Source organism: Oxyura jamaicensis, chromosome 26 (genome assembly GCF_011077185.1).
Source record: "Oxyura jamaicensis isolate SHBP4307 breed ruddy duck chromosome 26, BPBGC_Ojam_1.0, whole genome shotgun sequence".
Classification (NCBI taxonomy): Eukaryota; Metazoa; Chordata; class Aves; order Anseriformes; family Anatidae; genus Oxyura; species Oxyura jamaicensis.
The window spans coordinates 6,575,184-6,602,287 of record NC_048918.1 but is presented as its reverse complement, the minus strand read 5'-3'; the positions used below and the strand labels follow the sequence as shown (position 1 = coordinate 6,602,287).

Below are 27,104 nucleotides of genomic sequence, written 5' to 3'. Positions count from 1 at the left end.
TCGCGGCGCCTCGAGCGGCGGCTGGAGCCCGGCGCGCTTGGCCGGGCGCCCCGGAGCGCGCGGGCAGCAGGCTGCGGCCGGCCAGGCTGCCGCGGTGTCGGGCGCCTGCCCGCGCTGACGGGGCGTCGGATCACCCCGGAGCCCCGCGGGGCTGCCCCATGCCGGAGGAAGTCCGCAAGTCCCCCAAAAGAGCGCTGCGTGCCAGGCTGCATAGGCTGCAGGAGCGCCCTGCTAGCGCTCTCGACTTTTTCATAAAGATACATCTATTCCTGGAAAAACGCATACTTGACGTATGAAGGCACTTCTGAGAAGAGACAGCATCTTTCTTTAATGACAACTTAAAGTAGTGACCATCTCCCCAACAAGCCAAACTTTTCAAACAGGAGGCCACAGTGGGTCTCCCAGCATCCCATGCAGCATATGTACTACAATACTTCTCCACAGCATTGTGATGCTTCTTAATAATATCATTTCAAATGGTGGGCCAACAGCTGCTACTTTTACCAGTTCATCCTGGAAGACGAAGTCCTTGCATCATATTGTAATTTGCTTTGTACTACCATAAGGTGGTAAAGAACAGTGTTTATTGCGACACCCTCAAGAGATCAGAGAATGCTATGCTCACTCACCAATCATAACACCTTTTCAATAGGCTCACAGTTCCACAGCACAATTTAATTTGTTACCTTTCATTTTTCTTCCACTTTCCCATATGCTGTGTACTCTCTTCCAGTAACTTTTCAGTTTCACATTAGAAAACAAATAGAAATGTGGCCTTTTAAATGTCTTTTTCTTGCTTTCTGTTTAAAACCAAAACCAAAAAAAAAAAAAAAAAAAAGTCACAAAATAATCCTGTTCAGCTTCTCTGGGGCAACCAGTTTTGGGCTTTTGTCTCCTTTATGCTTTAAACACAGTTAAACCAAATGCTTTTCCCTCTTGGTGACAGCGCTGCAAGCTCCGGGTACACAGTGCTGCTGTGCTGCTGGGAGCAGAATGATGTTGCTCAGCTGCAGCTGCAAGTCAGTAAGAAGGACAAAGCTTTGTCTTATATTGTTTCACAGGAGTGACAATTACTTGTGTTTTGTTGTCTGTCTTTTCACTGAAATGGCAGAAACCATCTTCTCAGCTGGAGTGGGGGCATTCCTTTCAAGCACATCCAAAGTACCAGAATCACTTAGAAGGAGGGGTGCACAGCCTGTGCACCTAGCAGTGCACAGCCTGAGCCTAAGCCTGCAAGCAAGGGAGGTACAAATGCCAAGACCAGAGTGGCAGGGGATTCTCATACTATGATACGGCACATCTTTACCTTCTGTGAAGGAAGTTGTGATCCCAAGCTCTTCAGCCATATGCTTGCCTGCCTTTTTTGCTTGCTGTAGCTATGCTGGTTGAATCAAGTGTCTGGCAATGCAGGACAGGCTCAAAAAGCACCCTACCAGGTTTCCAAGGATATGGTAAACAATAGGTGTTTTATAAACCTCATTCAGGTTGGGTGGTTGCTGCAGACCTGGGCTCTGGGCCTCCATCAGTAGAGTAAGAGAGCATTCATAGAATCAAAGAATATCCAGAGTTGGAAGGGACCCATCACCGAATTCAACTCTTGACTCCACAAAGGACCACCCTCATACCCTATGCCTAAGAGCACTGCCCAAATGCTTCTTGAACTCTGGCAGACTCAATGCTGTGACCACTCTCTTGGGGAGGCTGTTACAGTGCCCAACCACCCTTTCAGTGAAGAACCTTTTCCTAACACCCAGCCTGACCTTCCCTTGTCACAGCTCCATACCATTCCTTTGGACCCTGTTGCTGTCACCAGAGGGAAGAGATCAGCACCTGCCCCTCTGCTCTCCCTTGTGACCTGGCACCACTCAGTCTTCTCTTCTGTAAGCTGAACAAACCAAGCAACCCTGACCACTCTGCATACGTCTTCCCCTCCAGACCTTTCACCATCTTTGTTGCCCTCCTTTGGACACTCTCTGCACAGATGCACAATCTCTGCAGGATGCTAAAACTGCCAGTACACTTGCCATTGCCTGGCAGGTTTATAAATGTCCAGCATGCTGGGGGCCTGGGACCACTGTCTATAGCTCTTTTCCCTCATCTGACATGTAATTTTAATCTAGTCATTTTCATTAAAAGTTTTTTTTTCCTTGAATTTGACAGTATCCAATGCTTCTTTGTTAATCATTTCTGTGATTAAAGATATTGTGCACTGTAATAATCATTTTATTTCCTAGTTCTGACAGGGAGTCCAATATATAGGAAAAATGCCCTGTCAGAATCAGTCCAAAGACACTTCACTTCAGCACATCCCTAAGAACAATATAAGCCTTTATTTCTGGTAAGCCTCTAAACAGAACCATTCTCACAATTCAGCAGCAGCAGCAGTTCTGAAATGGCCAAAAGATCTTCTGTAGTCTGGTATGATTGACGTCCAGCTGGTCTCACCATCATGTATCTCGTGACTCTGGAGCTGGACCTGAGATTCATACAGGGGAAGAGGGCACCTCTTAGCCCAACAGGCTGTTACTTAGCCCTAAAACACATTAGAGGGCTGGAAAAAAAAAAAAAAAAAGAAAAAAAAAAAAAAAAAAAATTTTTTTTGTGTCTAAGTTTTGGTTTTTTTATGCCAGTGCTACTCAACTCCTGGTCTGGCAGCACTCCCCTGGACAGTGTTTTTCCTACAGTAGCAGCATCTTGACTCCAGGCCAAGACTCTGAGTAGCCTCCTGCATATGGTACGGCTACAATGCAGTTCTAGGTCTTCTGGTAGGAAGGAGGGCAGGCAGTGTTCCCATTGGATTTGCATCCTGTCTGTTCTCATGGGCACTGACTCCCTCACCACCCTCGTCCCTTCCTGCCCCAATCCTTTGCCCATTGTGATTTAGGCCAAGTTTTGATGACTAAAAGAGCTTACTCAAAAAGTTTGAAAGCCACTAGTAAATTTGTAAGCACCACTATACTGAGAAGCCAAAAGAATGAAAGAAGTACATTGCACCAAATTCATTGTTATCAAATACTACCATGAGCTTCCTGAATTTTCTGACAGTGCAATTCTGAGCTGTGGGACTTGCTATTGACACTTCTTTGATGACACTTCTTTGATGTTCTCCAGACATTTGTTATTAAAGTATTGACTAGTCTATGTATTTTTCAGCTGGCAGGATTGGCTGTCATTGCCTTTGGTCTATGGCTGCGGTTTGGTGGGGTTATGGCAGAGTTTGCTTCAGACAAAAAGCCTCCAGAGTATTTCTTCATTGGTAAGTTTAAGTGCCTGTGATGGCAGTAGCCATTAGCCTTGGTTTCATCCCAGGGCACGTGACACACCTCATGCAACAATACCTGAGCTGAATACCTGAGCTCATGCACACCTCATGCAACAATACCTGAGCTGAACTGCACAAAATGGGTATTCTGGTGCTGTGTGCCATGTGGGTGGTGGCTTTCATCTTTTCTCTGCTTTGCATCAATTTCTTTAGGCCTAACTGAACTCTTTCGCACTTGATTCAATTTCTACATTTCCTAAATGAATTGTGCTAATGCTGTTGCAGTAGAAGTTGAGATGGGTCAGAGAACACTGGGACATAGGACTCATCAGTATATCCTTCCAGAGTTTTCTGTGCAGCTACTAATCAATGAAACAACAGTGTCATTTCTGAATGCTTCTAGTACCAGTGGAGGAGTAAGACTTTTGCTCACCATTTCTCCCTGTGTGTCCACACAGAGGCCCTTAGCCCAATTTTAAGTATCAGAACAAATCCTTCCACAGCTGAAAACTGCATGATGTTCAGTCATCCCAAGAACTGTTCATCCAACCTAGGCATGAATTGACAAGTTCCTTATGCCCACAGGACTGGTATTGGTCACATCTAATTTAGGCATTTATTTTTTTTTTTCTCTTCTCCCTGGGATTTGCAGTTGGGCTTTTGGGAAACACAACCTGTTACATGTCTATAGACATCCTGAAACAGCAGTTGTCTAGGACTGCCAGCAACTGCATTTCTCTATCCATTGGTAGTTGCAACTTGTCTTTATGCAAGAAGGGTCAGATTTTTTCCCCTATTTTAATATTTCACTCCTTGATACACACTCAGCTAATAAAATCCAATTGGAACAATCATTTTTGCCATCTATAAATGCCATGTGTGAATGAATACCCAGTCCTGTCTTTGCCATCAAGCCACCCTGGCAGGGTGTACCAGAATGGTGGAATTTGACTCAGAATGTCCTAGCAGTCACACCCATCACAGGAATATTGACTGGGCTGTGCAGTTACTTTAAATACCCCCATTTTCTTAATGGAGACCTTGACTCTGATACACCAAAGTCCTAAACCAAAGCTTCTTTGACATATGCAACAGGGCCAGAGGCACAGATGTGACTGTACAATACTGAGGGAATAGATGGGTTGAGTGTTATGTCCAGCAACGTTTCTCTGGGAGTTTAAGAGACTGAATAAGACCATTCAGATGGAAATCTGACTGGGGCCTGAGGGATGCTGCAAAATACTGTAGCATCTCCTCTGATGCAGAGGGACAAGGAAATATGATTTATTTTTCCTCTTACACCTGAGCTGCTACATTGGCAGCATATGAGACCACCACCTTTATTTCCACATCCAGTTTATACCTGCTGAATTTCCAATGCTGCATCTTGAAACTCTTCCCTGCCTCATCTACTTAGGTTTGACACAGGAGATTCAACAAGATAGAGGGATGTTCTGGCCTTCAAATTCAATTACTGTTGGTTTGTTAGAAGCCAGAAAGTAGTAAATCCTGTCATATGAATAAGCACCATCGTCATTGCACAGCTTTGCAATGCAGACTGTAACACTGTATAAACAAGTGGTGCATGTGTATTTAAATCTTTGAAAGATTTAATCTGCTTCAGTCCTGTGTAAGAATTACAAAAGCTATTCAGAGTTGTTCATTTTGGGAAGTCCTGAGGAATGTTCTTGTATAAGTTTAGTTGTATATTGTGACATTCAGCTATTGGGCTGGTTATTACATATATTTATAGTGCTGAATGCTGTAATATGTAATTGCTAGCAGAGGAAGTGCTAAGGAACAGGACATAAATATGTTGAGAATTCTTGTAAATTGCACTTTTGGCTGAACTCTAAGACAAGGTTTTGGCTCTTTTTTATAATAGGCAGTGTGCTCTGAATGGAGCATGTCTCTTAAACAAAAAAACATGTATGCTCCCCTCCCTCCTTACAAATTACACTAAATGCTGTTATGAATTCTTAACTACCGATAGAGCAGCCAGTCAGAAACCTGAAGAGGTCAACAATCACTAAGGAAATAGTAAAAGATCGGTGATAAGTTAAGTACCAGTGTGTTTTTGTGTTTGTTTTTTGTTTGTTTGTCTGATTGGTTGGTTTGTTTTGTTTTTCAACGGAAGCAGCAGAAAAGGTTGCACTTGGTCTCAAGTGCTTTAGCTCTGTAGGAGACTTCAAGTCCCCCTTGACATTTGTGCATTTAACCCATCTCACAGAGTTTCTAGGAGCATTGTTTATTTGGTTTTGTGTGTTTGCACGGTAACATGCATTTTGGGTGACAGCCAGAATTCTGCATAGCAACTCTTAATATGGAATACTATGCAGTACATTATATGCAGCTGCCCAAAGGGCTGAAAGAGAAAGCAGATCACCAACATGACTTGGAGATACAAACACATGGCCATATATTTAAAAACAATTTCTTTAACTTTGTTCCACTGACCACTGTTGTGGCTGCCTTGAGATAGCCCAAGTCCCTGTGATCAGATAAGCTCTGCATCGGCGCTTGGAAGGTCACTGCAGCTGCATTTAGATGTCTGTAGGTTGAAGTACTGCTTTGTAGGTAGAGGCACTGTCTAGAATCACCATCTTGTGGATAACATCTCATTTTCTTGCTTTCAAAGAGCAGCACAATCTGCTCTTTTTGTACCTGTACTGAGCTGCCAGCTGAATCTAACCAGTTTCTCTCTGTTGCTTCCTTATTATAATTTTTTTTTTGGTTTTGTTTGTTTGTTTTCCTGGATCTGAAATTTTATTTTAAAATAGTTGATATATATAGTTGAAACAGGCCAGAATGAGTTTCTCGAAATAGCCTTGTTCTTTAGCAGCAGTCCAGCGGTCTCTTCTACCCCTTGGAATAGTTTGGGCCATGACTTGGCAACCAGGCCTCTTCATCTTTTCCAGCCACTGAAATGTTTTTGTTGGTTTCAGAACAACTTGCAGGCAGCAGTGCTGAGGTCAAGCACATATGTGGTGTTACTTTTCTGTTGCTTGTGGTTTTGTGTTCAGTGATCCATCTTCCCCACTGCAGCTTGCAGTTTTTTAACCTACAACATAAGGGGATGAAACTGGAACTCTTTGACCCATGCAGTCTCCATCTGGTCTACTGAATGTATCGCACCCTGGAGTGGAAGATAAGTTTTCAACTATATACAGGGAGTAGCTTCCTAAAATTGGACATCCTCTGATTCCAGTTCCAGCTTTTGGAGTTCTCACTGCAGTGGCAGGCATGACAGTATTTTTGTGTTACTCCATCTCACAGTATGTTTTTTGTGCATGTGTTTCAGGGCAGTTAGGCAAAAACGTACCTTTCTTCTTACTGCAGCTCAGCTCTCATAGATTTCATATATTCCTCTCTTAGCTGTATTCCAGTAAATAATAATAATAATAATTTAAGCAAAGGTCAATAGCTGGGCAGTCACCTCTTTTATCTGAGTTGTGTGTGACACTGTGTTGACCAAATGGAAAAAAGATCTTTCACCCCTCCTTTCTGAGGCTCCTGTGCCAAGATTCTCATGAACTTTTTACTGAGCAGGAAGGTCTGCAACAGTCAAAAGGGTAAGAAACATGCTTGTGTGAACCTGACGTGAACCTTCTGCTGTCTCGCAGAATACATTGATTGGCCCTTCATTAAGTTCTTTGTAGTAGTGCTGTTCTTAAATTTAAAAATACCTAAACCATAGACGAGAAGACAAAGTGCCTGTTGAGTGCAAGTTGAGCATTTGTTAAGTTAAAACCAACACAGGCTTTTTAAAGGATGGCTCAAGACATTTGCTCTCCTCTCTGCATTTGGTGGATGAAGAGGAAAATCTTTTTTGGCTTCATGGACAACACGGAGATCAAACTCTGTGTACCCCTAATAAAAGAAGTGAGAGGGTCACATCACTGCCAGTAGCACTAAAAATGAAGTCCTGTTAATAAGGGTAATAATGATGAATGTGAATGGATCAACCTGGATGATTCTTCTCATAATGGGTAGCACTGAGTCATTGCTTCTCCTGCACAGCCAGAGATCACAAACTTTCTGATATATTATGCTCTCTTTGCCCATGTTCCATGATCCACGCTGCAATCCAGAGCCAGACCAGCTGTGGATGGAAGTTTCAGGGTAGCTGTGGCTTTTTCTTGGGGTCTATGAGAGCATGAGTGATCATTCTGGCTTTGAAGGGTACAATTAGATGGTGCATGCCTTAGGATATTAAGTAATGTCTGGAGTTGAAGGATATTAGTATGTTTTCTCCATAGGAATGGGTGCCCATGCAAACAGGAGCTGGCTAGCAGTTAAATCCATGTAAACTACAATTCTCTGCTTCTGTGCCTCATTCTGTTGTATTCTATTCTGGTATTTTGGAGTCAAACACTGTACCTTTAGTCAGCAGTATTTTCTCTCCAAAAGCCAAGGCCTATCAGCCCTAAAATGAGAACTATTGACAAAGTAGCCTCTGTATAGTGATGCAGCACCACAAGAGGACTATTGAGTGTCCATGCCATCATGTGCATTAGACCTTGCAGAGGCTTTTAGTCTGTACCTAAGACATAAGTAGTGAGTTTGTCTGTCTTTCTTCCTATCATCCTGTGTGCAAGTCTTTTCTGCAGTGAATAAAGTTTGTTTAGAAAAGGCTGATAGTGATCCTGAGTGGAAAATGAAAGCTACTGCATTAGAAATCATCTTGATATATGATAATCAACACCCCCCCTACCAGAAAAAAAAAAAATCTACATCACCACCAGCAAAAAACACTACCTCAAAGTGAAAGTGGTTCAACAGTCTTCAGTCTCTATGCTGGATCATAAAACCTAGCAATCAGTACCTATGAGCCAGTATGACACCAGGCAGAGTTCTTACCTAGAAGACAAAGCCACCACAAAGTCAGAATTCTAACAAAACAAGCCAATTAAATAAAAATAATCTGTCCATCTAGCTCAGATTAATTGTTTTACATGTGTCATGTGCTGAGATCCAGAAGGGTTGTTTTTTAAATTAATCACTTAAGCATGATAATATTCTTTATGTTTTTTGCCTGGTAAATTATCCTCGTCTTCCTCCCACCCTACTCCCTTCTGTGTGCAGCTAGCTCGGTCCACACAGAAGCAACAGTTGAACTGACAGTTACACTATCTCTTTCTTTGATGCACCCTATTCTCTTTTCTCCGGGCAGCTGCAAGTCACCCTAAGTGTCTGCATGCTGGTCTCATTATTGCAAATGCTGAACTCTTACAATATGATTCACTGAGTATGTAGGGTATTCCATGGCCTACCTCAGTGAGTGATCAAGCAGTTGTATCTTACACTGGTCAGACTACCCATGCGGAGGCAGCACAGTGTTGTTCAGGCCAGGGTCCAACACCACAGGTTCAACATTTTTAATTATCTAGGAAAAGCTCCAAAGCAAAAAAGGCAGTAATGTTCTTGCATGAGTGAATAGTTGTATCAGGCTGTATGGCACTGTTTACAGCTGATTCTGTTTGTCGTCTTTGAGTCTACGTCAACTTATTAATCTTTTATCCTCAGTCTAGCAACACTTGAAAAAAAAGAATATGGTTCTGTGCAGAACTATGTACCTATGTTGCCAAGTGTTTTCATTACATTGTCAGTCAGACACTAAGAAGCTAGATGTTTCCTATAAGCAAAGGTGCTGGGAGGCAGCAAGTCAGCTTGTAGCATCTTTGCAGGGATGCTAAAAAATGCACACAGCTCCAAAGATGATTTAATATCGGCTCTTCTGTCACTAGTCAAGCTGCATGCAATCTGCAATTCTTCTGGCATCAATGAAGCCTGCTGAAAATTGCCTGTTGGGATTAAGAATCTAGTACCAATCTCATACCTCTGACTTCAGTGAACCTTAGTATAGGGTGAAGTAGACATTGACAGAGCCATTGGAGACTATTGAGAAGGTGATATGTGATACATTTGGGCTTACGTGAATTTGGGACATCATTATTCAGAGTTGTGAGATGTGTGTAACCAAAAAGTGTAACAAATGCTGGTATTCTGTGTGAAGGGGGAGGCATTAAACCAGGATGTTACATTACAGTGAGGTTACTTTTAAACTGAAATTCAGGAATTGTGTACCAGCAGAAGTCTACAAACTGGCCAGTATCTGTAATGCTTTTGTGGTTCCAGGAAGATTAACCATGTTGTATTCACACAACACATAATTATGTATGTGCGTTATGCTCAAATTAAGGGTATGCTCCAGTTCTCCAGAAACTTATCTTCCTTCAGAGAACTCTTCCTCGCTTCTCTAGTTTTGAAAATGTGTTTAACAGATAAATTTATACTAAAAATCTTTCAACACGGAAATGGTAAAGTCCAGTAACAAGCCTGTATCAAAAACTGACTCTGCCACTGAATGTAACATATACAATTGTTCTTGTCTGGCCTGTTATTTCCAACTCCTACATGTGTTTTCTCATTTTTTCCAATAGTGCACTTGCATTACAAGTTCCTTGGTGCTCTGCTGAGGGTCTGAGAGCCTCAGTCCATCTAGGGAGAAGCACATCTGCCTCCAAGACTGTAATTCACATATAACCGCAAGAAACTCTCTTCAGGTTATGTCTGGGTTTTAGGACTCCTGTCATCACTGCCTCTGGATCACTTATGCCAAGAACAGAGCTGCTTGTGTTCTCAGTAGAGTATGAACAGTTGGCATTTTGTTCAGTGTTAGTTACTCAGCCCAAAAAAGAAAGAGTAGAACTATTTAAAATGGAAAGTGACCATAGCAGCCAGGTAAACAAGAACCCATGTGAAATAAAACCAGACAGAGAGCATACAATTGTCTGCTCTGACTCTCTGCAGTATGCTCTAGGCACAGATTTGTGTCTCATAGCTGTCAGTAAGGTTTTGAAGAAAACCAACTTTGTGAATGTGATCTACTTCAGACTATGAAATTATCTCTCTACCAGTCTAGGAGGCTGGCAGACTATATCTGATGGTGGTGATAACAGTTCATGCGTTGTATGAAATAAGAATGTCTTTAATTTTCACATTAGTAGGTTCCTACCTGCCTGGTTTGTGTTGCAGTGTTTCCTTTCTGCCTCGTAAAATATTGGCAATACACACTTCTGCCTATCGCAGGATTCTTTGCAATGGGAGCATAGAGGGACTCTGGTTCTAGGGACAGTTGTTACTCTGTTCATGTGCATGCCTTTGGCTTTCAGGGGCTGAGTGTGACTTGCTTTTTAGGTCCTGCATGAACGTATGCAATAAATATTTTTGAATAGCAGGTAGCCACATAGTTGGCAGGTTTCTGTCATTATAGGTCCGATGTTTGCCCTCCTTAATGTCATAGCAATATGCCTGTTTTCAGTATTCTCTCTTCATCTGATGTCTGATATTGTATGGGATGTGTGGTGCCAAACACTACGACAATGAACTCGGCAACTAGTAAGTTGTCAAACTCTCCTCTCCATTAGCAGACAGAGATCAGAAAATATACCAAATTAGGAATCAGGAAATGAACAGAGGCAAAATGAGGTAAGAAAAAAAAAATCATTGTACAGGCCAAAACCATTTGCTTCCTTTCTGCCTTGTACTTTTCTACTTTTCCTGCACAAAAAGCTGCAGCTAGACAGTATTCTCAAATCTCTGCCTTGACCTGACTTGCGCGTTTCATTTTGCCATGCTTTGTGGAGAAGCTCTTTGTGTCAGATTTTCTAGCTATCAAATGTGTTCCATTTTGTGACTATATACTAAGTGTGTTTGTTTTTCTTTCTCTGCTGAGCTGGGGATTCTAAGCTGAAGGACATGTCAAGGCTTTGTATTTTAAAATGGAAGCACTTCTGAATAGAAGCTGATTAAAGCTTTGCTTTCTGTCCTACTTTTGTTAAAAGGAACAGGGTTTAGTGAAGCTTAGTTACTTCTGACATGTGATACTACCTCTACAGCAATGTATGGCATTAATACCACCAAATTTCTGGATTTGTCTGCTTCTTTGTTGATCCTATGTAGCCAAGTTTGACAGCCATCAGTGGACAATGTCACAAGGTCAGGCCGTGATTCCAAGGGATGCCATACAATGCATCATTGTCACCCTCTTTTTTTTCTCTTTCCCTTCTAGAGAGATTCACTTTTTAGTTTAGGTCTATTCCCATTACAGAATTTGAGGTGATTGTGCCTACATTGCCGTTACAGTCCACTAGGAAAAACTCCAGCCCTGCGAAGAAGGACTTGGGGGTACTGGTGGATGAAAAGCTTGACCTGAGCCAGCTTAAAGGGGGCCTACAGGAAAGCTAGAGAGGGACTCTTTGTCAAGGGGTGTAGTGATAGGACAGGGACTAATGGCTTTAAACTAAAAGAGGGTAGATTTAGATTAGGTATTACCAAGAAATTATGAGGATGGTGAGGCACTGGAACAGGTTGCCCAGAGAAGTTGTGGATGCTCCATCCTGGGAAGTGTTCAAGGCCAGGTTGGATGAGGCTTTGGGCAGCCTGGTCTGGTGGTGGGTGTTTCTGCCTATGGCAGGGGGAGTGGAACTAGGTGATCTTTGAGGTCCCTTCCAATCCATTCTACAATTCAAGTGTCTTACTCCTGTTTGAAAGGTTACATGTGCATATGTATAGCAGACACTTAAAAGCACGTTCAGTTCTGTGGATTTTTTTTTACATGTCCTCAGTATTTTTCAGCTAGAAATAACTAAGTGTCAGCAATTACTAGTCCCAGGCTGAGCAAGAACAAACTCTGGAATTAACTCTCCTAACAAAAGATGGAAGAAAGTGGTTTTAAACTTCTGGCTGGCAAAACTATGGGACGAGGACACACAGCAAACTGAGCTTTGTTTCGTGAGTAGTGTGAGAAGTTCTTCCTGTAGCATGCCTTAAAAGGGAAGTTCTAAGCTGAGGTAGCGGTTTAGCTGTGAGTCATGCAAGTGAAATTCTAAGCCTGTTTCTTAGACATGAGGAAACCAAGATACTTGAAAGTGGTCTCATCCCTGAGCCTCAGAGAGCTGTCTTTCCTAGCACGAAGCAACAAAAAGAAATGGGAAGACGTTTCTCGAGTCTTCCTAATCAAAAAGTCTGTCTCCTAAATTGCCTAATAAGTAATTACAGGGACTGAAGTAGAAAGTGACATGCAGAAAAGGGCCCAGGAAACATCTCCATAATTATACCCCATTTGTTACCATGGCGATCTCAGAAAATGGCAGTTTTAGTGTTTGGCAGATGAACAGCAGGTTCTGCAACTGAAGTTAAGACTAGTGCTTTTTCCAGCTCTCCTTCAACAAGGAACTGACCCCTACTCCTGAGTGACATGTATCTTTGTATATCCCTCCCTCAGTGAAAGCCACTGCATCGTGAATGTGTACAAGCATTAGCTTAAAGAATGCTCAGTCCTACTAAGTCCCAAGATGCTGAATATGAAAAATCTAGAAATCACATAATGTGGACTGCCAACAGAGTCAGCAGCAAATCCCACATATCTGGTGTCACAGATCCGGCAAAGCCATATTAATTATAATTGCTTTATTACTATTTAGCAGAATGTTTTCCTCAGCAGCAATCCCTGAAAGGAAGCAGGACACACAACATGGAGGAGGAGGAGAAGAATCACAATAGCTGGGATGGATATCTGGCTAATACACAGTGGCTGGAAAGCTAATGAACAGGCAGCAGGTTGGAATCTGCCTTCTTCAAAAAGGCTGCACCTGCATGGCAGTATGGCTATATGCTCTGCACTTGTATATTGTCAGTTTGTTTTTTCATTTTCCAAGCAATCATTGCAAACTGTCATTTATAGGGCTTTCTAGTCCAGGTCACACAAGGTCTGCTAATAGTAAGTCCTGGCAGCTCTGTTAACCCTGAAGATTTGGGTCATATTTTAAAATATTTAAGTTTGTAATTGAGAATACTAAACATTCTGATGAAAAGTTTGAGTAACCAAAGCTGAGAGCAAGGTTCACTGTGCCATCTAGTGTGCACAGTCTATAGCTCCACCATCCCCTCGTACAGCTTGGGGAAGGAAATTCAGCTGTTTTTTCAAGCAGTAGATCAGCACAGCAGATCTCTGTGTCCTCCATGTTGCCTACACAAGACCAAGAGTACAATTATATGATGCTGCACAGTCTTTGGTACTTTGTCTGGCATGGCACCCAGAGACTAGGCCCAAACACAGCAGTTGTCTGATAGGAATGACACCACACACAAAGGATGTATTGCCTAAGCACAGATCAAGCAGTTCATGTTTACAAGTGAGGAAAGAAAAATTCTGTACTCTGGATTCCCTTTTTCTAAGATAAAGTCCATATGAAAAAGAAGAGAGGGAAGGGGAGAGGGGAAGGGAGGGGAGGGGAGGGGAGGGGAGGGGAGGGAGAAGGGCTATCAGTATTTCTAGCAGATTTAGAGATGGCAGAAATGAATGCTAATCCCTTACCCCTACAGTTTTTGTCCTGCCAAGTTCTGAACATAGCTGGGATCCTAGATCTGTTGTTTTAAGACTGGGGCTATACTGCCATATTCCATATTCTGTACTTGTGTCAGGCCTGGACTCTGTTGACAGTTTCATACACAGATTGCTTCATTATCCTCTTAATGCATTTCATCTGATGATCCACTTGTTTTTTTTCTTTATGTTATTAAATTTGTCCACATGCAGGTATCTTTTGGTCAGTAATTCAACAACTGCACAACACTTAGCAGTGAATGTCCAGAACATGAAAGCAATGCAGTATTGCCACTGGCTGCTGCAAAAACATTCTGATGCTGCCTACTGAAATAAGGGGTTTAGGAGGGTATCCTGCAGTTCAGATGTAGGCAGCATGCATCATGAGATAGAGTTTGTAGGCCAAGCATGAAAGGTTATTGGCCTTTAAACTTTAGGTACTCTACTACTTTAACACAGAATCACCTGTTTTAAAAAATAAAAATAAAAAAAATCTGATGTGATGTATCTGATTGCATGGTCCTGTGATTCTATCAATTTTCAGGCAACACTTTTCCAAGTCTTCTTTCCAATAGCACTCACCTTTTTCCCCAGCCAAAGTACTGATTTCAGAGAGACATCATATTGTAATACCTGTACCTTTCCTGAAGATCTTCAAATGTCCTCTTTTATGTGCTGCCAGGCAACTTGTAGAACAGAGATTGCCAGGTAGTTTTCTGAGTTCCACCCCTGCACAGCAGTACAGGACATTTTCAGCCCCAGGTTTCATAAAAATAAGCAGTGTTGGATTTGTTGCCTTATGTTCCTCACTGAAGAGCTGTAAAGTCATTTGGGATGGTAGAATGCATGTTCTTCCTGGAATGAGCTGCCCTGGGAACAGAAAACTTGGAAGGTGGAAGTCTTTTCATTTGTCTCTGATTCTCCAAGAGTTCTGAAGAAATCTTTAGTTTCCTTTTGTGGTGACAGCAAATTTTCTGTGTAACAGATGTTCTCTGTGAGAGACAGAGACCACTGTTATTTACAAATGTGTGGTTTTGACAAAATAGGTAGCAGACTTCGGAAAGAAAAACTTTCTTAAATACTTGTCTGATTCTGATTTTCCACAGGACTCTATGTATTGGTGGGAGCAGGTGCTCTCATGACCATGGTTGGATTTTTTGGGTGCTGTGGAGCAGCGCGCGAGTCTCAGTTCTTACTTGGAGCAGTAAGTAAAAGGTTTCAAGGGCTTGGAAGTGCTGGAAAATTATTCAAAAGTGTATGTCTTGTGTCATTAGATCTTTGCTGTCCAAGATCAAAAAATGTCTTATGTCCTTTTCCTGGTTAATCTAGCATCTCTAGCCATCATGCTACTGCATCGCCTCCATACATGAAGTTCTATTGCTTGCCTCCTGTACTATATTTCCTAGAATTACCCCATCTTTCTTGAAACTACCATTAGAGCCACATCTTTGCAATTTCTACCTTTGTTTTCATATTACAAGAAGCCTGACTTGATGCCCTTGTCACTGATCCTGTTCACCAGTTTGCTCTGTCGGTTATTGTTGGGGCTGTTGAGATCTGGACAAGAATGAGGGGCTGAGTGGCAGTCCATGTAAAGCGTATTGTGCAGAGTAAACTGACATAAGGTTCTTTTCTCCCTCTGCAGTTCTTTGCTTGCTTGTTGGTGATATTTGCAGCTGAGGTCACTGCTGGAGTATTTGCTTTCATAGGCAAGAAAGTGGTGAGTAGCAAGCTTCTTCTAAGGTAATAAGGGGACAGTTCTAGATTCCTGTGGCTGATGGACCTAAAGGCAGGCTCATACACAGGATAAGGAACCAGGACACTTTTGCAAGCAAGACTCTCTAACATTCTTATCTGGAGTAAATGAGACCTTGTGTTATCGCAAGTCCAGTTTCAGAATGGGATGCAGTTTTTGCCCCCTCGAGAAGGACTATCTGTGTGGTCAAATGTTACATCCATGAGGAACATCAAGTGGAACTATATGATAAGGGTGTATTTCTTGGGAGAAAGGTGATTAAATACAAGCATTGAACTTATCCAACTAAAAAGCATCTAACCAAAACACTAGAACACAGCAGATTCTGACCCATACAGAGTAGCTCTGATTGTCATCAGGCTACAAAACCTCCCATATTTCCAGTCATGTCTACCTCAGTTTACCAAGAATAATTTTTTCTGCACCAGAAGTTGATGGCACAAGCTGGAAGTCTGTACTGGATTGAGGGTAAGACTTACTTGCCTCTTACTTGGAAAGTCTGATTTCTGCAGGCAATACAGGAAGTCCAGAAAATCTATGAAGACATTTATGATGAATATATGAAAAATCCGGGGAAGGTCAACAGGACTATCTATCACTACCACTTAGCTGTGAGTAGTTCTCCTGAGCTTAAATACCTTGTACTACTATTCTACTATCACATATTCTACTATCACATTATCATTTAAAATTCAGAATGCCTCCCACTGAGGTAGGGAAGAATAGAACTGAATGTTGCTTAAAATGGAGTCAGAGGCTCACAACCGTTTCCTGGTGGCCACGTCAAAATTCTGGATTTTAGATTACAAGTTATTCCTACTTTTGCAAGTTAAAATGGCCAGGCTTTTAAATTTGACTTAAAGCTTCTGGTCTTTGTTGTGCAGTAGATATGACTATTATGGATCTTTTAGATTTTAAAGTCCAAGAATAAATACACAAAAATGCAGAGAGAAATACAAAGATGAGTCTCTATTTTGTCAGAGAAAAAACTGTGACCAATGTCCCAGGAACTACAGTATTACCAACAGGAATTAACTGACTGTCACAGACTGAACCAAGTAGACAAAAAAAAAATAAAAGAACATAATTTGTGACTCAATTCAGGCCACCCAGAGTTAGCATCTGAATCAGCATTAGAACCTGTGACTTCCTGAATGCCACTTGCATGCATCCTTTATCTGCTCTGCCTCCCACAGAGATCAAGCCCTGGCTTTGTTGCTCCTCACAGCATTCCCACGTTCTTTAGAATAAACATTTTACAACCTCAGACCCTTTTGTCCTTCTCCCATGGCTGTTATTTCTGGCCCAAAGAGGAATTCTAAGCATTTTGTGGGAGACATGCAAACAGGAAAAACAAACCCTCTAAAACACTGATTTATTATGGTCTCCAAACCCAGCACTATATTCTGTCAGAAACAGAGATTCTAGTATTCTCTGTTGTAGCCATTGTGCATTGCCCATAATTATGTATGTGCTATTTGGACTTCCTACTTTCTCCATGGAATTAGGGGTTCTGGTTTTTTGAAACCTACTTGTTTGCTTTGCTATGAGATACTTTGGGAAGTTTTTTTTTTTTTTTTTTTTAGTAGGAATTTGTCTGTTATGGCTACAGACAATTGAAATTGATTTTAGAGAACCCAGTTGGAACTCTACCAGAGGTATCAGTTAGTACAGTTTATTACTTGATCTGTGTATTTTTTCTCTTACTTTTTGTTATCAATTGACTCACTATCAGCAGGAAACAGTCTATGATTTCCCCTTCTTTTGACACTCTCATTTAGCTCCAATGCTGTGGTAAAGATAATATGGAACAACAAATGGGATTACCTTGTCCAGAGAATATCCAGATGCCAAAGGCAAGTGTCCTCTGTTCTGGTTGTTTTAATAAGTTTTTCATGTCAATCATTCAGTAAAATTGGAGATGTTCTTCTAGAAGTAAAAGAAAGAAAGAACTTCCTTTTTACCTCACGAATTCCAGCAAGGAAATTCTGTATGAAATGGAACAAAGTAGAGGCAGAACTAAATTGGAGGTCATATGGAACGTACCCTGCCCTAATTTCTGAAGCCTGCTTGCAGCATCCCATTGTAGCTATGATAATATTACACCATCTGAAAAGCAAGATGAGAAGGATGTAGCAGAACAGGAGTCACAAATGAAAGACCCCGTGAAAGCTGAATTTTGGCAAGTGCTTGTCTTAGTATTGCACAGAGACTCCTGAGTAGATATTTTGTTGTTTTTAAGAATGATACTGATATTTCTATCATTTGATGAATCTGTTTATCAGTACTCTATCAATCTGAAGGGCCAGACATCTTTATTTAGCATGGTATATCACAGAAAGAGTTTTAGGTTGACGGAAAACTGATTGTAAGAAGATGACTTGTATGTCTCAGCCTGTACAGGCAAGAAGTAAATAATAGCACATGGAAGTATTGATGTCTCACTAAAAAAGGGAATATGCTGTGAAAGCTGTCAAACAAAACACAAAGTATAGATACAAGAGTTAGGGCAGAGACTGCAATCATCTTTTTAATGTTCATCTGTTGTTTAGTGAGCAGAATTAATAGAGTTGTTTGGAGTATATTTTTGTAGGAGTTAAAATCTTTAAATTTTGTTTTTAATAGAACTGCCTGGTTGAAATCCAGAATGTACTTGATGCTAATCTGCATTTACTTGGAATTGTTGGAATTGCAATTGCTGGCATCACAGTGAGTAAATCCATGCTCTCACTCTATCAGTATTTGAGTCCAGTCCCCTGTCCCTTATTAATAGCTTTGTTTTGCAGCTGCTGGTGAGATTCCTCAAAGGTGCAACAATTCTTAGCACTTTCAGTCTGTCCTGTGAAATGGCTTTTCAGGAAAATGCTGTCTGTAACATTGGTTCAATGTGAAGGATTGTTTATATAAAGATTTTCTAGGTCATGGATCCAGTGATCAGTATGTGCTGTGTTAAAGGAGCAGGATTTAAACTGCACAGTTTTCAGAACAGCATCTCTCTCCTAAACATACAGCACCTAGTGATAGGTAGCGATTCATTGAGTTATGTCATTAAAGCATCATTAAAACTTTCCTTACTCTCCACCTTCTCCCACAAGCATGTACTGTTTTCCCAAGGAGTGCTCCTTCATGACAGAGCTGTGACCAGTAGATGTCACCCTGCTGCAAGGATGTGGCAGGAGTGGGCAGTCTACATCAAACACAGCTTTAACAGAAAGCATGACCTCCTTCAGATTCAGAAACTATCAACAGTCCAAAACAGCATGAGGAGCTGGAAAATTTATAAGAAATATACTTCTAGCTGCTCTTAAGAGTAGGAGATTCATGGAATTATGTGGACATTCAAAGCAGATGAAGGGTCTATGTATGTAATGGAAACTGTGGAGTGGGTAAAGGGTAACTGGAGTGGGTAAATAATCCTAGATCGCTTGTGCTTTAAGTTGCATAAAATGCGAAGGTGTACTCAAAAGTGCAGCACATCAATGTTGGTAGGACAGTTCCAATAATCACAATGCTCAACAAAGATACACTAGAAATACGCTAGAGCATCTCATCTGTGGCTTCCCACCTCCTATATAGTAGAAATTGTGAAGCAATAATCTCTTCAGCAGAGAAGCACATAAGTACATTTTTCCATGCTTGTTTCTGACACTTCATGGTATGTGACTCATCAGCTGTCTCCTTTCTCCTTAAGGTGTAGGGGATGGGGATGTGAACTTGGTGATTTAACTGACCAATAGTACTGACATCTCCCATCATTTGCAGTGAAGCCTCAGGCAGTAGCTGCTAACTCTGCTTTCGAACATAAAATTGTGGCAAAAAGAAATTTCTGGAGACTCTGGAAACCCACCGTTCTCTGCTTTCAACATTCTAGTAAACTAGTTCCCCAACATGAATAGAGTTTTTTATCTAATATATAGTCTCAGTCCTGGGTAGCAACTGTTAAGAGCTTAGCTTTCTCTGTTAAACCACAATGCTTAACACCAGTACCAGAGATTCCTCTGGAATCATTCTCTTAATCAAATGTGTATACAATATTCCATGTATAAGCATTCTGAAAATCAGAAGCTTTTGATGCAATGCTAGGCATAACACCAACAGTCACAATTATTGATGTTAGTGCAGTTTATGTTAAAATTAACATTTGGGGGCTGTTATGCTGGCCATTCAGAACAAAGCACAATGAATCCAATGTGGACATGTAAAATCCTGGCTTTAGGTATCAGTGAAATATCTTTGACATTAATTGTCTGATATCTTAAGGTCTGTAGACAGAAGCAGTCACTTGCTACCCTGCAATAAGAACCTTCAAATTGTTCAGATATGCGTTCTATTTTTATAATGTTTTTTTAAGTGGATCCCTAAATTGCATTCCTTTTCTTCTAGATCTTTGGCATGATATTCAGCATGGTTCTCTGCTGTGCAATCCGTAACACAAGAGAAATGATCTAAAACTTACAATGCACAACCATGTCCCAGAAGTTCAAGACTAAGCTTTACAAGAAGTACTCTTCTACCCAAATTAATAACTGTAATACATTTTAATTAGTTTTAACATACTTCAAGGAAAATATCCCATTAGGTGAGGAGATGAATTGTATTAGTTACAGTAAAACTGAAGTGAACAAAAAGGGTTTTTTAATGTCCTTTCTAATGAAAAAAGCAAAGATGGCATCTAAAACTAATTTGTTTAATGTTTGTATATGTGCAATTAAGAGTTCACATATCTACAGACATCATATAAGCACATGCATATCTCTCATTACATATATGTATGCATATTTAACAGATATCTGTATATGCAGTACCTTGTTTAGGTAAGTATGTGCAAATGAAATATGTTCTGTGTGCACGTTTGCATGCATATTCTTCCAGAGTCGTCACTATGCAAGAGTGTACACACATCCATAGGTTGCTTTAAACCCTTTTATACCAAGCTCATTTGCCAAGAATTGGCGGAGAACGAAATGCCATTTTAAAAAGTAAGACCTATGATCCATTTTTTAACTATTCTTTCCAAAGCCCAAAGAGAAAAAAAAAATAATTAAATTGGACTTGATAAAAAAAAAGGGGGGGAGGGGGGGAGAAATGCTTAACGATCTGCTCCAAAGAACTTCACGTGAATAGACCCGACAAGCACTGGCACAGTTTACCCAGAGAGGTTGTGACATCTCCTTCCTTGGAGATCTTCAAAAGCTGCCTGGATATGGTCTTGGTCAACTTGCTCTACGTGGAGCAGGAGAGTTGGACCAGATGACCTCCACAGGTCCCTTCCAACCTTAACCATTCTGCGATTCTGTGACTTCACTGTCATGCACATATTGGATTATAATTATTATATAAATACATTCTTTTTTTTCTATGTCCAGTTGTATTTTCATGCAAATACAGAAAGCTCTGTAAGAGGAAACATGTCCAAAGAGATCCAGGCTAAACAAAGAGAGGGAGAGAGGTAGGAAGCTGGCAAGATACACAGTCATTTGGGAGTGACTGCAGTGCACAGTGTGTTTAAGCTTCCAAAGCTAGCCTGAGACACAAAAATAAATAAATAAATTGAATAAAATTATGAGTTAAAGGGACCACTAAAATCTTTATTCAGAAATCCCTTTATTCTGCAAGACTCTATATGGTCTAAAATGCTGGTGCAGAAGTAGAAACTATATCAAAAAAAAAAATAAGCAGCAGCTTTGTCAGATACCCTGTAGAACCTAACTGGTCCATGGAACTGAACTGAAGACAGAAAACGGTCAGGGAAAGACATGTAGCACTTTAATATCCTCTGGTTTTGCTTCAGTGACGATCACAGCTTCCATGGGGCTCTTACCTCAACCTCTCACCCTTTCTTGTGGGTGTAAGACAGAGAAGAAAAATGGGACATTTTTACAGAGCCATAAAGAAAAACTTCTTACTGGCAGTTGTAGATTGTGTGTCAGGTATAAAAATTAGTGTTCTTGAAATACCTCAGGGCTTGCATTTACATAGTTTGTTTCCATATTTTTGTCTATTTTTCATATTTATTTATTTAAATGTGTTCCTTTTAAAGCAGCCTAGAAGGGAGAAAGGTTATCCCCAAAGGGAGGTAGTAAATCACAGCAAGGGCTCAGAATCTTTTATTTTTTTGCTTACTCCAGGTAACTCAGCATTTCAGGGAATAACTTTCTCTTAGCAATGTCCACATACCAGCTCAGTCCATCTGATTAGTATTAGTTCAGATTTCTGATGCAGTTGTTCCATTTTAAGAGAGTGGGTATGACAGGGAAGAATTCAGCTAACTTACTCAGTGAAATGGTCCATAATGTCTAACAGGACTTGGTATTTACAAGTAATTTATTACACTAGAATATGATGGGACTTCAGGAAATGTGTGCAGTCCTGTGCACATTTGCATGGAATATACATCCCTCATGTTATTTCTCTCTCATTTCTCAAAGAAACTCAAACTCCTATCACTTTTCTATTACTTCAGCACTGGAAACAGTGCTGCTGTTCCATGTTTCCCATTTAATTGACACATCTTGATGGTTTTTACATAGATCTCTCTTTTCAAATTTTTCAGCCACGAACTGTGTGGCTATCCAGTGGCATTGAGACAGCTGTGCACTAAAGGTAGTATCAGCTGAATATGCAGCAGGCACTGACAACTGTGTAGTTTCTATGCTCAGCTTCAGGTCCCCTGATGACAGGAGACATTGTATCATATACCAAAGAAGAGTTAGGCTTGTATCACTGTCCACAGCTTATTAAATATGGATGCCATGTAAAAGTAGGTCCTGGGACCTTACTCCGCAGGTATCAGGCCAAGAAATCTGTCCCTGATCAGCTTTCTGCTCTTAAGAAAGTCTCAGCTGGGAGAATGACACTGGCAGCAAATCCATGAGGGTCTCAAGTTGACACTAAGAAAATAAGTTTCTCATAGCTGATAACAAAGCCATTTCCTGGATCCCAGATACGCTTGAGACCATCCCTACAACTCATTCTGTCCCGAAGAGAAAAAGGGATAGCGTATAACTGGGGTATTTTCTCCCAAGGTAAGACTGACAGAAAGAAGTAACTTTTGTATAGCGTCATTTTTGGCCATTCAGAGCAGGAGAGCTTTCCCGTAAAAACAGTTTATAACTGGTAATAATTTTTGACAATTGATAAAAATACCACAAAAGGCAAACCAGTGGTTTGGGTTCCCAAATAATTTCCCTACACAGACCACTTATTTACAGTGAATTCCTGTCTCCTTCTCTTACGTTCCACCCATGTAATGACTATTTTTTTAAAAAACAAATCTACGTATACCATTCATTTCTCAAATCTGTAGCATCAAAATGTAATGATATGACCAGAGGCAGCTTCTTCATTTGCTTACTGTTTGTTTAAGTTGAAAGATGATGGATCCTGCTTTTCAGATGCACTGAATAAAAGGCAGTTTGCAGAGACTTCTATTGCTTCCCAAGCCCCAGCTCACCCAGAAGGACAAAAACATCCAAGTGCCTTATGAAAACAGGAAAGAGCGGTACAAAGAAATATGCTACAAATTCAGACTTGAACAACCTAACTTCCTGCCGAAGTTGTTGTCTTGTGTTACCTTGCAGTGTTTGTTTTTTTCTCCTCTGAATAGCGCATTTGTTTTTCTGAGCATAATGACTGCTTATACTCTAGGTTTTACTGCTGTCTGGGTATATAAGACATCTGCACTGCATATCAGGAACAGAATGATACCAGTCACTGGTTTAATTCTCTAAGTTATTGGTATATGGAAATCAATGTATTACCATTTACTAGTGCTTTTAGCAGAATCCAGAGATAAGAGCCTCTTTCGTTGTTTCCTGCTGCTATGAGGTACATAAGGTATCTGCAGTACTGTTCAGCAGATTTCTCTGCATCTTAGTAACTAAAGGCCTTTTTTAACTCATTCAAGGACAGAAAATACAGATGTTCTGTCAAAGGTGTAAGAAAGTGGAAAAAGACTAAAACCCTCCAGGGGATTATCTTGAGAGCACATGCATTTTCTGATCCAATCAACAAGTTTGTTCTAACCTATAAAAATATTAAGTAGTTGATTCCCTTATTTCTTTTAACATCATTATTCACGTTTACCATGTCTATTTTTTTCTGAGTAACTGACTTGAGTGGGAGCTTCACTTGTTACAGGAAAAACTCAGCCAGTTTTGATATCTTCCAGAGATTGAACAGGAGCTGATGAAGCACAGCCCTGTAATATCCCTACAATGAAGATTCATATCTCACTTTATGCTGAAAGTGATAGTTTTATAGCAAAATGTATTTCATATATATTGAAAATTAAATTGACTTATCTTAAGCCTTCAAATACTATCTTTTACAGCCTTTGGAAGCTACTGATTAACAGCATCAGACGATGTTTATAGAAATGTACATAAATAAAGCTTACCAATATCACGTCTTCCTCTCTGTTGGTGCTTCTGCCACTACTAGGTTCTCCAAAATACAAACCACTTCCAGTGCAATGTATTTGTTTCTATAGCACAAATTCTGATTTTGGACAGAACTGGGGTATCATCAGTGTATGACTGCAAAGTCTGTAGCAGCATTACCTCTATAGCAGCTTTCTGTAAAGAAAAAAAAAAAAAAAGGGCTGATGTTCCTTCTATTGCTGAAATCAGCTTTCACTTCCCTGTAGCTTAACGTGTTCTGAAGTCGTGTTTTATCAGTTTTGCCGTGAATTTGAAGCAACGTTCTAATAAAGATAACCTGAAACAAAAGACTATCAGGGAGAACCTGTCTTTGTGCCTTCCAGCGTGCTATGTCCGCAGCAGTCTCCCACAGCTTCCCACAGCCGGGGACGGTGCTGCACCGCCTCCCGCGCGCTCGCCACGTCTGGCGGCCAGCGGGGCACCTGAGGGAGAACCCCCGCCGGGTCGGGGTCGCCTTCGCCTCACCTTTCTGGTCCCGACGTGCAGGACACCCAGGACGCCGGGGCTGGCCACCTGCCTTCGAACGCGCGATCAGGCGGCGACGGCGCAGGCCGGGGGGCCGAGAACGGGCCCGCGAGGCGGGCGGCTGACCGCCCGGCGGGGGCTCCCCAGGCCGGGCTCCGGAGGAGAGCGCCTGCCATCTTCGGCGGTGCCACGGTCGCCCCGAAGCCAAGCCGCGGGCAGGCTGCAGGAGAAGGAGCTGGCCTCAGCCAGAGCGCGCGGCCGCGGGACCGCCGGGAGCGGAGCGGGTCGCGAAGCGCCGGCGACCGCTACCAGCCCGCAGCGAGCCGCAGGGACCCGCGGGGCGGGGCGGGGCGCGGCCGGGAACAACTCCCCAATGGCGGCTCGCGCCGCGGCCGACAGCACTTGCGTGCGGCCCGTGCTCCGCTCTCGCAACGGCTGAGGCGGGGACGACGGCGGGGCCCCGCAACCGCCCCTTCCCCCCCCCCCCCCCCCCCCCCCCCCAACCAACAAGCTGTCGGCACGGCCCGGGCCGCGGCGATGCTGCGCGCCGGGGACGGGTACGGTACGGTTCCGTTCGCGGGCGATTCTGCGCAGCGCTGGCTCGGTGCCGCCTCACCCCCTCAGTCCCCTCCTCCGGGGCGCTCACGGGCCCGCCCTGCCGACCGCGCCTCAGCGGGCGGTGCTAGTCGGGTGGGGGGGAGGCTGTGGGCGCCCCCTGGCGCACGGGCAGCGCTGCTCGTGGCGGGCAGCGGAGGCAGGTTTGTCCTTTCCGGACGAAGCCGAGGGAAGCGGGATTGCGTGGCGGCCTCCCCGCTCCCCAGCGGCGGGCGTGCCAGTTCGTGCGGGACTGTGCTTCTCAGGGCCGAGCCCAGCACGGCCACCACCGGCCGCCTGTGCTGCGGGCCCCCGAGGCAGCACGCAACGCTCCTGCCCTGCTCAGCCCGGCGCTCCCGCACTCCGTGTGAAGGGCGGTGACAGTCATGTAATGCCCAAGTGCTTCGCTCGAAGCTCGTCAGCATCAGAGCAACTGGAGTTGAAAGATGACCCAGTTTTCAAGCCTTTTCTAGATAAGAGAGGCCTTACTTTTAATGCAACGGCAATGTCGGTTTGGAAGAGGGGGCCAGTTACTTTCAAAGGACAAACCTGCCTCGGTGTGGGCTCTGGTTGACCGCAGCTCCTACAGGCCTCCTTAGTGTTCTGTGCTCCCATGCTTTTCTGTTACTTCCTGTCCAAAATTAAGATCTTTGCCTTCTCCCAACATCTTAGTGCTGTCTGCAAATCTGTTGGTTAGTTATGTGAAAAGGCATCGTAAAGTAGATGTAAACAAGTGCCTGACCTTAAGGAATAATCACGTCAGTAAAGGTCTATTGCTGGACCTGAACTTAAAGTAGAAAACAAATACTGCTGAAAGGCCAAACAGTGCTTTGAGAGCATGTAAAAGGATGTTTAAACAGTAACAGTCACAGAAATGTTTTTATTATTATTATTATTTATTTTTTTACTATAAAAGAAGTCATTCCAGTTATTTTCCTCTCAGTAAGTTTGCATAGGCATTAACTGTTATTTTTTGCATGCATATCTTCAGACTGAAGACAGGTCTGTCAGATGCAGCAATGAGGGATCATTATAATTTTGCAGTGCTGCTTATTACTATAAATAGGCATAGTTACCTTTCTGGTTTTGCTAAGTGTAAATCACAGAATCACTTAGGTTGGAAGAGACCTCCAAGATCACCCTGTCCAACCTATGACTAACACTAACCATTCCTCCACTAAACCTTTTCACTACGCTCTATATCTAAACATCTTTTAAATACCTTCAGGGATGGTGACTCGATCACTTCCCTGGGCAGCCCATTTCAACACGTAACAACCCTTTCAGTAAAGTTTTTCCTAATATCCAGCCTAAACCTCCCCTGGCACAACTTTAGCCCATTCCCCCTTGTCCTGTCACCTGGCATGTGGGAGAACAGACCAACCCCCACCTTGCTACAGCCCCCTTTAAGGTACCTGTAGACAGCAATAAGGTCACCCCTGAGCCTCCTCTTCTCCAGGTGGAACAACCCCAGCTCCCTCAGCCGCTCCTCATCAGACTTGTTCTCCAGACCCCTCACCTAGATGTTGCTTAATAGTAATGTCTTATTTTATTATTATTATTATTATTATTTTTTTCCTATCAGAACTTGGTACTCCATAGCTCTTTGGTATTCTGTCTCGATGTTTTTTATAGCTGCGTTGGGGGCTGGGAAATACCAGAGATTCTCACCCCCCCAAAAAAAAGTCTTTTGTAACTTAATTGCTAGCCTCTCTTGGTCCAACTGTTCTAGAAGTAGTCTTGTATCTATCTAGCCATATCTAGACAGTTTAAACGAGAGGTGTGAATGACATGTCTTACTGAAGTAGGGTTTCTACTGTTACTGCAAAATCCTTTGGGTTCTTTATTAATTTTAAATAATGGTTCTAGAGAATTTAAATTTTCAGACTTTGCCTGCAAAGGCATTTCTTTATGCATAAGACAATTACAGTTTTGTACATTGCACAGAACCTGTGACAATCATGCAAATGCTGTCAGCTTGTTATTGCAATTGTGCTGGACAAAGCTTTTGCCATTATGTTCTAGCAGATTCCTCTAGGCTTTCACATAGACTTTGTGACAGTTAAAATAAAATGAAGATATTTGGGTTAGAGTATCAGATTCCAGGAACATTCATGACAATTGCAAGATTGAAAGCAAGATTTTTCTAAGAAAATAAAATTCATATCAGTAAGATATGCGTCCTGTGAATTCTGG

At 42.1% G+C, this 27,104-nt stretch overlaps 1 protein-coding gene and 1 long non-coding RNA gene across 7 annotated transcripts in view; one reads left to right on the top strand and one right to left on the bottom strand.

Moving 5' to 3' along the window:
* Positions 1-25,613, bottom strand: part of LOC118178631 — a 137,939-nt gene extending 112,326 nt beyond the window's left edge. The window contains exons 1-4 of one of the 6 annotated variants that reach the window (XR_004756241.1): positions 25,443-25,613; positions 18,974-23,984; positions 17,236-17,334; positions 687-800 (exon numbers count right to left, since the gene is read on the bottom strand). This is a non-coding gene — a long non-coding RNA (uncharacterized LOC118178631). Of the gene's footprint in view, positions 1-686; positions 801-17,235; positions 17,335-18,973; positions 24,198-24,314; positions 24,593-25,442 lie in introns of those variants that run through there. The other 5 variants (XR_004756242.1, XR_004756240.1, XR_004756237.1 and 2 more) reach the window with 5 other exon arrangements.
* On the top strand, positions 2,633-23,814 carry TSPAN2 (tetraspanin 2). The gene is made up of 7 exons (XM_035347342.1): positions 2,633-3,256; positions 14,759-14,856; positions 15,298-15,372; positions 15,921-16,019; positions 17,190-17,264; positions 18,034-18,117; positions 19,792-23,814. Exons 1-7 carry the CDS (start codon positions 3,208-3,210, stop codon positions 19,855-19,857), a joined length of 546 nt encoding a protein of 181 aa, XP_035203233.1. The 5' UTR covers positions 2,633-3,207; the 3' UTR covers positions 19,858-23,814.
* Positions 25,614-27,104: the final 1,491 nt, after the last annotated feature.